We start from the raw sequence: 10,973 nt of genomic DNA on the forward strand, positions 1-10,973 counted from the left end.
TAGCTGCATCACATTAACAAGACCCGACAGGCAAATAACCAAGGTGTGTAAACCTTTATTTGCATATTAGTACAAAAACCTTTGCCCTGTTAATAAAAATGGAACAGAGTATTTGCTGTACCCTCCTTCCTGAAGTATACAGTGCAACTTTCCAGCATTTGCATACCGACACTGGCCTAAAACATGTGTGACTGATTTTTTTTAAATAGTGGGCATGGTAATCTGATTAAGGGTGTATGAAATTTCCAAGCATCTATTTTAGGAAACCCAGTCAGTACCAGGAATGGCAAACATTATTTTCATGACACAGTGCGCAATTGGTTTTACACAAGTATACTACTCTTGTTTGCTCAGAAATATGCAAATTTAGTTAGACGGTCTGACACCACTGGGTTTAATGGGATTTAATTTGTCTCTAGTGAAGTTCCTGAAATTTCAGTGAAAAACATCCTGATCTTTTCCAATTCAGACTATTCACATTGACTATCTTAATTCAGACTATTCACATTGAGGTTTCACATTCTTTAGAAGCTGAAAATAAGGGAATGTCTATGGACAAGTGATGTAGAACCTTACTGGTATCTTAGATCTAACTTGAACAAACATCTGTTTTTTTCCCCCCAAAACATTCGCTAACTTCCCAATTTTTCCAGATTTGGAAATCAAATTCTGAACTTTACCAGACTTTCAGGCCCTGCACATAACCATGTATGTGAAACGTGCAGTCGGTCAGAAGATTGTATCTTGCATATGGTCACATTGCCCATCCTTAATTAACAGCCTTATTTAATCCGCATGCGTTTATCCACTGCACAAAGTAGAGCCTTTAGCACCAGAAAAGTGGACCAGTGCTTTTTCAATCAAATTTTTCCTCCACTAGTCCGGTACCAAAGGAGCCAGTACAATGAGTATTTTTGGTACATCAAAAAAGCTCAGGCTTGGCATCAAGATGGCCTTCTGTTTACAGCTAATTGGTCTTGTATCACACAAAAGAGACCAAAACAGTCTGGTTTGTTGTTGGTGCTGCTGTTTCCGATGAAAGACAAGTCGTGGAAATTTAAAACTCCTTCATCTGTGAAACGATACATCAGATATTTAGCTACAGCTGATCTGAACTTCTGAACCAAAGAACCAACATTTAATCACCATGCTGAACTTAACAAGTGCGTTATCGTGGTTGTAATGATGATGCAGTCACTTTAACAGTCACTGTCATTCCTTAAGTTAATGGAGAATGAACCAGAACCACAAGTTTGGTTCCTGTTTTTGAACAGGTAGTAAATAAAAATAAAAAAAAAATCCATGATATTAGCCCTAGTTTCTGACTGAAAAACCCAAACTTGGAATGGAAGGTGCATTTCACAAATGAACTTTCTAAAGCTTAAATGCTAAACATACATTAAGGATGCTTTCACACTTGGAGTTTTTTTCTCAACCACCAGCGCACATTTTACCAAAACAAAAAGGCATGCGGAATTCATGGATGCAGATAGAATAATTTGTTAATAATTTAATTATGATTTTAGAATTTATTTTTTTTTGGCCATAGCAAAGCTTGTAAAATTGAAAAAGATTTAACATTTCAGAAAAGTTCATTGACATCAAGTGTGAAAGCAGCCTAACCCTACTTAATGGAACACACACTTCGAAACACACCGTCTCGCATTTCTTTAGAGCTCATCATCATCATCACCATCATCATCATCATCATCTCTAATAACCCCAGTATCTGTGCTACTGTCATTCTCAACTCATCTAAAAACACACAAAAGAAAGAAATATGGATAAAAACATCATTCACATTTCTACCAAACAAACTACACAGCTTTGGAAACTAACTGCACCCACACACACACACACACACACACACACACACACACACAAACTAAATCTCTCCACGCAGCAACACACCTTAATATTTACATTCATATTGCTAATAATTTAACATATCTGTGCTGTTTTGTGCGTTTCTACTCAGCTTTAAGGGTGTGAATGCAGTGCATGTTGCAGAGTCAGGTTTAACTAAAATGACATCAAAATTACAATTTGGTCGAACGTCGAAATTTGAAAGGAGGCTTTAAAAAATTATTCGTTGAGAAAAAAAAACACATTGATTACACGAAGCATTTCCTGGTGACGCTGACTTTCTTCTCTATGCGTAGTGTTTTTTAAAGGAACCGTCTGTGATTATCTGCTTTAACTCCAGGGTAGACATTCAGGTGGAAAAAAGTAAATAAATAAAAGGACAAAACTGTTAAGAAAATACTTAAAAAAAAAAAAAAAAAAAATTCCACTCGTTCTATGATATGTATAGAAAAAAAGGAAAAATGTAGGTCAAGCATGTGCATATAAAATACTTCTCAGCATTATTACGAGTCTAAGCTGTTCTCATGGTTTATGACAGGACTACACTTCATCTTTAGCGTAATCAAACCTGGGCTGTGGCGAGAAGGTCGGGTTCGATCCTCCTGTAGAGCTCACATTGGTAATATCGTATCATGATGTACGATGTAACTGATTATCAGCACATCCCTAAGAATCATTTAAAATCCCACATCATTTAAAAATGAAGACAGAGAAATCATTTTCAACACTATGTTCACGATGGTGTTATAATGAATTATTATGACAAACTCTGCCAGCTGAATGAAGCTGATGCGCTAAGAACCGAAGGTGTGAACTGATAATGAGTTAAACGACGTACTGTTGACAGGAGACTACTCTTTCTCTACTGAGTTAAAGTCAATTCTTTTTTAGAAAACAAAACGTGGGGCGGATAAATCGGGTTACGAATCCGGGTTTTCAGCATAGTAGGTGCGTAACGATCGGACGATTTTAAAGACAACGACCGAAATGAATCAATGCAACAATTTTAATCTGATTATTATCAGAAAAGGGACAAACAACTGGTGTGTATAAAATAATAAAATAGTCCTTCTCTTTGTCATCATTATTTGCCAATTAGCTGTAAATTTCATCACACGTCGACCGGAGGCTACTAAATCGAATCGTATTGTATCATATCGTAGCAGATTCAGTGGAATCGTTAAAAATATCGGATCATTGTATTAAGAATCGGAATAATATCATATCTCGTGTTGAAGCCTGAGGTTTACACCCCTAATGTATGATCATCAGTTCAGTAGTAGTGCTGTCATTTCTCTCCCGTCCAACCAACTGGAGAAAGAAAAACTCATTTCACAATTAAAGAAAGCAGACCCTCACTGTCCAAATGAATACTATTATATAATTAAAGTTTAAATTAGTCAGCGCCTTTTATACATTAAAGATCTGACAATAATAAATGAGAGTTTAGCATTTTTGTACAAACGGTTAGAATTTATCACTAATAAATAATGGATTTTTTTAAATATTAAAAAGTGACACGTCTCCCTCAACACTCGCTCAACACACCTCCTTTACAGGTTCATCTAATTACAGTAAGCCTTAGGAACAATTCTTTCTCTCACTCACACACACACACACACACACACACACTCATCAGCAGTTATTCTCCATGTAAACGTCTACATCTCGCTCTTAAACACACACACACACAGCTCTCTTTCTTCAGGCAGCGATGCTCAGCGTCCCGTTCACCCCGCGTGTAAAAAATACATTGCGATTTGATTTTTTTTTTTGAGTCTTTTTCTAGCAAAAAATATAAAAAAAGCTCTTAAGGTCCAGTCTTCCTTTAGAAAAAAAAAAAAAGCAAGAACTCACACATACACACACAAATGTCATGCCCTATTTCTGTCCCACTACTGGCATGTTATTAAAAAAAAAATCCCCAGGGCTTTAAAACTCTCTCACTCTCTCTCTCTCTCTCTCTCTCTCTCTCATTCTCTCATCTTTCAAATCATTGTGTATTTTTATTTATACACAATTTCTGTCCAAACCTGCACTTCCTGCTTTTCCTGAAAGAAACAGGAAGTAAAAGCCCAAGCAGAGACGACAGTCCATCACACACACACACTTCTAAACTTCTGTGTGTGTGTGTGTGTTTAGTCCAGCTTCTCCAGTACAGAGGGCACATAGACGAGGCTGAGCTCGCTGCCAAAGTCACACACGATGGCGGCATTTTCCAGCACGAGGAGCTGCCGCACGTGCTGCCCCTCGCTGTTCTGACCCAGATACACCGTCTGCAGCAGGTCTCCGTAGTTCAGGTCCCAGAACGACACGCAGCCGTTACCTCCGGTCACTAATAAACTCTCGGAAATCACTGCCAGACTGGCGCCACAGCCCACTTCCTGTGGAGGAAACAGGAGAAAAACACAGCTGGGGGTCAAGCTTACACTCGCGCTTCGTATCTCTCACACGCTCACATGGCTGATGATAATAATAATAATAATAATAATAATAATAATAATAATAATCAGTTAAAGGAATAATTCAGCCAAAAATTTGACTTCCTCTTTACAGTAAATGTAGTCGATCAGCCGAGACGCGCTCAGTGACGGCGTGGTGTGAGAAGCGGAGTTACTGTTACCACCCTGAAGTTGATTATTTTCCCATAACAGCACGTTCTGGAGAGTTTTATTCCTCTTACACCACAGCAACCTCACGACGATTCCAATTTTAATTCATTAAATAACTGTTTAAATAAAATTAAATGACTGTTACGAAGTGCTGACACTGGAGACTCCTTCCATAAATCTTACACACACATTTCTCGTTACGGAAAACGTAAACGGTAAGTGGTGTACGAGGTTACTATAGAAACGATAATGCGTTAGAGTGAGCGTGTTAATATAAATTTGTCAGAGCTGCTGTTATAGAAAATGAATCAACACCTTCTGACCAATCAGGATCCAGAATTCAACAGCTTCGGCGCGACTACATTTTGCGTAACAAGGACATTATGGAGATTTTTTTTTTTTTTTTGGTAAACTATCACTTTAGGGTTCTATGCTAGTTATCAGAAGGTTGTGAGTTCAGATTTCAGGTACAGCCATGATTTTAATTCTACACAAACAGAAAGCTAGAGAGGGACTGTTAGCATGATGTTATTTGAATAATGCTAAGCAGCTAGATCTCTACAGGATCTCATTCGTTATTAGCAAGTTTAGCCTTTCTGGGTTAGCAATCGACAACTAAAAGCCTTTTCGTTGCTTTAAAACCTTCTTGCATAGCGATGTGCCGAAGCAGCAACAATATCGACAAGAGCAGGAGGGTGAACAGGAACTGATCTGTAAACACACAGAACAGCTGCACACATCACTGTAAGCAGCGCAGGTTAAGCACTGCAAACATCACATCAACGTTCAGGTTCAGTTCCAAACCGAGAGATCAGGCTCAGAAATTCGCTTCAAACACACCTGTCTGGCCAAAAATAAAAACGTTCATCTTCACCACAAACGTAGTCGAATAGCCAAGACACACTGGTGCCTGAAGTTTGCGTCTTGCGCTTTGAGGAGCCACGAGGCTAACACCGCTAACAAATAATGGAAGTCTATAACCTCCAGTTTAGCATTACGCAAACCTCACCTCAAAAAAAAAAATTAATAAATATCATCATCTGGCACAGAAGAACCAGAAGAATAAACTAGAAAAGTCTCCTGGAGTTGCTAAGGAGTAGCTAGGGCTTTTGCTTGGTTGCCATGGTACTCAATGTGGTTGGTAGGTTGTTGCTAGTTTGTTGCTATGGTATCACAGGTATTTGCTAGGGTGATGCTATGTGGTTTCTAGGTGGTTGGTGTTATCCAGGATGAATTCTAGGTGGTTGGTAGTTTGTTGCTAGTTTGTTGCTATGGTATCACAGGCGTTTGCTAGGGTGTTGCTATGTGGTTTCTAAGTGGTTGGTGTTATCCGGGATGAATTCTAGGTGGTTGGTAGAGTGTTGCTTGGTGGTTACTATAGTGATCCAGGTGATTGCTAAGGTGTTGATTTGTGGTTGCTATGATATACCAGGCATTTGCTAGGGCCTAGCTAGGTGGTTGTCATGGTGTCCCACATGGATTATATGAGGTTGCTATGATGTTGCTAGGTGGTTACTACAGTGTTCAAGATGAAGGCTAAGGTGTTGCCATCCCGATTATTTTTAAATTTAATATAAATCGGATAACATTCAGTAATTAAATATACAAATCAAATGTGAACTAATAAATGTGATCTTCCACCCTAAGACTTTAGGCCACGCCCCTTACCCTGACCCGAGTCTAAGGATAAAAGTGATGGAGTTACTACTGTTTCAGAAAGTCTGTTTTACTGCAGCTTGCTAAACTGGAGGCTACTGGCTTCAATTACGTGTTAGCTACATTAGCGTTAAAGCTGCAGTCCAACCCTGAAGCTGCACATTTTTAAAACCGTGTTAATGTGATTTTGTTAATCAGCTTCATCACTCTGACTGGAACTGAACCGAGCTTTTTCAGGACTGCACTCTGTGATTATAGACAAAGATGTAAAACAGGAAATCGCTGGTTTTTGTTTTGTGTTTTTTTTTTTGTTGTTGTTGTTTTTTGCGTACCTGCTGTATGGAGTAGAGCTTGATGCCGGTGCTCCGGTCCCAGATGCAGATGAGATCGTCCAACCCGCTGCTGATCACACAGGAAGTAGTGCAGACCAGCGACGTCACATCGCCGCGGTGACCATAAACATGGCTCACACGACTTCCTGTGAGGACGTCCCATAAGCAGATGGCACCATCCTGCCCCCCGCTGGCCAGGACCATCGTCTACAACACACACACACACACACACACACACACACGGTCATTGTGTTCAGAATATCCTCTTATGGCTGATCTGAGAACAGCAAAATAAAAATCAGGACAGGATCATATAACCAAAGTCTATTATTATTATTATTATTATTATTATTATTATTATCATTATTATTCATGCGATACACCTGCGTCACTTTTGCACACTTTGGGTCATAATTAAACCTGTAGACAAGTTGGGAGGTCAAGGTCAAGCGGAGGTTCAGGTCGTGCTCACCTGGTCTATATAAATGGCGGTGATGCCACCTGAGTGACCCTGCAGGGTGAAGAGGCAGCAGGAATCCTCCAGACGATACACCTGCAGAACAACAGCACCAAAATTATACACGTGTCTGTTCATCCAAGGACGTCTTTAGGAAGAAGAGTCCCGAAAGAATAAACGGTGTGTACTAGTGTAAGCATTTTGAGTATACAGAAGTGTACATACACACATAGAGAGAGAGAGAGAGAGAGAGAGAGAGAGAGTAAAATGTCTTTCACGTCTAATTTCAGCAGGAGAATAACAGTAAGTAATCGGGCAGTAAGATGTTACGTGTGAATTCAAGTCTAAGGAAATCTCAGGAAGATTTGAAGCAGAAATCGACAAGGAAGAGTCCGAGGCAATTCCCAGGAAACCGTCATTACTGGTAAAGAGGACAACGGAAATTTAACGAGGATGAAACTCTTCATAAAGTGAACAGTACAGTCAGCTTCAATTCTATTCTTTTTTGTCAGTGTGATGTCACATCCTGTGTAACGGAACTAGCGCTGTGCATGTGAATGCGCGTATAGTCCAAACTCTACCAGTACACGTACACGTATAATATCCTGAGATTTCATATTATGAGATATTTTAAGAGCGTTCAGGTTTGACAAATAGCTTTTAAATATGAATAATTGCTCTATTTTTGTGAAAATTAAATTGTGCCAGGATCATAAGGGGGTCCTTGGAAATTCTGACTGCAAAAGGTTTGAGAAGCCCTGATTTAATTTTTACTAGTTCTACTGTTATGCTTCAACTCAATTCAGTTTTATTTGTATAGCATTTTTAACAACAGAGCAGCTTTACAGAAATCCGGATTCAGATTTAGATCCGTAAAGAGAAAGCCGGAGACGAACAGTGATGAGGAGAAACAATATACAATACAGTATAGAGGTGCAGAAGTGTAAAAACGAAGGTGTCGGGTATGCGCACACTGAGAGAAGAATCCTGGGGTGAGCGACAGGACAGTGTTTATGATTACAGCAGCAGCATAAATCTACAGAACCCACGTGAGACGAAACACTGAAGAACAGGTAAGGGTTATTTAGTGCTAGTCATGCTAGCAAGCGGGATCAATCGAGTTCTGGCGGTGTGACAGGCCACTTTTCCAACCCCAGTGTGTGTGTGTGTGTGTGTGTGTGAGAGATCTTTACTCTGACGGTGTGGTCCTGGCTGCCTGTGACGACTCGACCCGCTGCAGCTTTGAGCACAGTGATGGGTTTCTGGTGAGCGCACTGAACCGAGCGTGTTAGCTGGCAGCTGATCGCATCCTCGCTGCTGTAACACGGCGACGGCGGCAGACTACTACAACCCGGGGGCCCTGGAACACACACACACACACACACACACACTTAACAGTCTAAGACACTTACTTATTATTAATACAAACATGTCTTGGTTAAATTACTACACATTTAGTGTTAAAGGGACACATCGTGTTAAGAGTGTGTGTGTGTGTGTGTATAAGGGTATTTAGTGGTTTGTGTGTGTGTGTGTGTGTGTGTGTGTGTGTGTCTCACCTCGGTGCTGCAGTAAACCCAGCGGCTTGTTGATGTCCACGGTGAAAAAATCAAGAGAACCATCCAGACGAGCTGCAACGATCCTGCAACACACACACCAGCAAAGAGTCACGATCAGGATACAGTGGTGTGTGTTAGATATGTGTGTGTGTGTGTGTTAGATATGTGTGTGTGTGTGTGTGTGTGTTATAAGCATGCCTATTGTTAAGGAAAGCCAGGGCGGTGATTCCCGAGGATCCGTCTTCATTGCAACACCGCAGCAGTCCCTCCACAGCATCCCACAACTGAAGGAGGACACACACACAGACACACACAGAGACATCTTATTTACATTTGACATTCTGTCTTTGTCTCTTCTCCTGTTTCTGATGAAGATTTTTCACCAATAAAAGAGAGAGAGAGAGAGAGAGAGAGAGAGAGAGAGAGAGAGAGAGAGACAGGAGCAGAGAAAAAGATTCTGAGAAAGATAGAGAGAGAGCGACAGACAGACAGAAAGAGAGAGAAATGAATAGAGAGACAGAATGAGACAGAACGATGATTTAACATTTAGAGATTATTATAGTAATTTATTTTAATGTGACACACTTATATTACGTCAGTGGGACACTGTGCAAGTCTTATATAAATGATCACGTGACAAGTTCAGCCACATGCGCGTGTGTGTGTGTGTGTATGTGTGTGTGTGTGTGTGTGTGTGTCTGCGCGAGAGACCTCCAGTTTGCCGTTGCTCCTCCCTGCAGCGATCAGGTTTCCCCTGAGCTCCATGGACCACACTGAACTCTCCCAGTCTCCTGACGGCATGCTCAGCCTCTCAGTGGGCGGGGCCGGTGGAGTGGGCGGAGTCGGGGGAAGCGGCGTGGGCATTGTTGCCGGAGGCGACGTCGCCTCGTGCTCTTTATACGCCCTCTCCACCAGGCCGCCGAAGTCGAAGCCGCAGTCTGAGGGCGCGTGTGATGGAGGCAGCTCGCTGAAGTTGGTGTCTATCAGCGCCGTGAGGTCCGGCTGGTCCACAAACATGGCGGGGCGGGTCGGCCTCCGGCGCACCGCATACTCGCTAACCGGCGTGGACGTGGTGCAAGACTCCGCCCTGGGGGAGGAGTCGGGGTCGTAGTGATCCCAGCCGTCACGCTGATCCCAACATCCACTACTGCTGCTCCTTCTCAAACTACAGAGAGAAAGAGACAGAGAGAGAAAGAGAGAGAGTGTGAGAGAGAGAGTGAGAGACCACGTGTGAGAGAGAGAGAGAGAGAGAGAGAGAGAGACAGAGAGAGAGAGAAGGGGGAAGGAAAGGAGGAAGAGATAAAAAAGGAAAGGAGAAGAGAGAGACAGAGCAAGAGAAAGACAGACAGAGAGAAAAGGAAAGGAGAAGAGAGAGACAGAGCAAGAGAAAGATAGACAGAGAGAAAAAGGAAAGGAAAGGAGAAGAAAGAGACAGAGCAAGAGAAAGACAGACAGAGAGAAACAGAAAAGGAAAGGAGAAGAAAGAAAGGCACAGACAGAGAGTAAGAAAGAAAAGGGGAGAGACAGAAGAGGAAAGATGGAGAGACAGAGAGAGGGAGAGCAAGAGAGAGAGATGGAAAAAGACAGGGAGAGAAAGACAGAAAAGGAGAAGAGAGAGAATTAGGTAATGGCTCACATTGTGACATTGTGAACTGCAGTGTGTTAGTGTGTGTGTGTGTGTGTGTGTGTGTGTGTGTGTGTGTACCCATTATTAGGTATGACAGTGAGACAGTCCCCGGTCTGCGCGTCCCAAACACGAATCTGTCCTGCTAAACAGCAGCTGGCCAGCAGCATACCATCACTCGCTAAACACTCGATATCCTACAGAGAGACAGAGAGAGAGAGAGAGAGAGAGAGAGAGAGAGAGAGAGAGAGAGAGAAAGAGAGAGTTACAGTAAGCCTTATTAGCAATGTTACAACATTAGCAACATTAATAAAGCTACAACATTAGCAACATCAGCAGTTTTACCCTCGGCACACACAGACATCATCATCCCTGCCTCATGTCTAACGCTAACCCACAAAGGTTTTTTTTTAAAATATGCTAATTATGTTTGTGTAAACTCAGAAATAATGTAAAAGATGAAACCGTTTACAATCATGTTTCCTTTTCATTTGCTGGAGTTGCTGTGTGTGTGTGTGTGTGTGTGTGTACCATGCTATGCCCTCTGAGCAGCAGTGGTGAGATCTCGCTGACCGGCGGCGAGTAGCCGTACTCGTCACAGGGCAGGTCTCCACGGCGACGGCGGCCATGTTGGACTCCATTCTGTCCGTAGTTACGAGGACAGAGAACACGATAGAGACAGAAGAGCAGGAGAACCAGGAGAACCCCGGCGAAGAGGCCCAGTGCAGCAACCCTGCTCACACACACACACACACACACACACACACACACACACACAGTGAGACCACACACTCTGTTACAGCATCATTTATTCCATACACTCACCACAATTCTTAATTTTTAACTTATAAAAGTGTGGTTCTAAGT

At 41.9% G+C, this 10,973-nt stretch overlaps 1 protein-coding gene across 1 annotated transcript in view; it reads right to left on the reverse strand.

The window, feature by feature from the left end:
* Positions 1-35: 35 nt before the first annotated feature.
* The window catches only part of scap (SREBF chaperone), a 32,266-nt gene continuing 21,328 nt past the window's right edge, over positions 36-10,973 (reverse strand). The window contains exons 15-23 of the mRNA XM_034298080.2: positions 10,638-10,839; positions 10,188-10,303; positions 9,194-9,647; positions 8,681-8,766; positions 8,483-8,565; positions 8,117-8,283; positions 6,939-7,019; positions 6,467-6,673; positions 36-4,250 (exon numbers count right to left, since the gene is read on the reverse strand). Of these exons, the coding sequence (XP_034153971.1) occupies positions 4,005-4,250; positions 6,467-6,673; positions 6,939-7,019; positions 8,117-8,283; positions 8,483-8,565; positions 8,681-8,766; positions 9,194-9,647; positions 10,188-10,303; positions 10,638-10,839 (1,642 nt within the window). The 3' untranslated portion in view covers positions 36-4,004. The remainder of the gene's footprint in view (positions 4,251-6,466; positions 6,674-6,938; positions 7,020-8,116; positions 8,284-8,482; positions 8,566-8,680; positions 8,767-9,193; positions 9,648-10,187; positions 10,304-10,637; positions 10,840-10,973) is intronic.

This window comes from Pangasianodon hypophthalmus, chromosome 22, assembly GCF_027358585.1.
Source record: "Pangasianodon hypophthalmus isolate fPanHyp1 chromosome 22, fPanHyp1.pri, whole genome shotgun sequence".
Taxonomy (NCBI): domain Eukaryota; kingdom Metazoa; phylum Chordata; class Actinopteri; order Siluriformes; family Pangasiidae; genus Pangasianodon; species Pangasianodon hypophthalmus.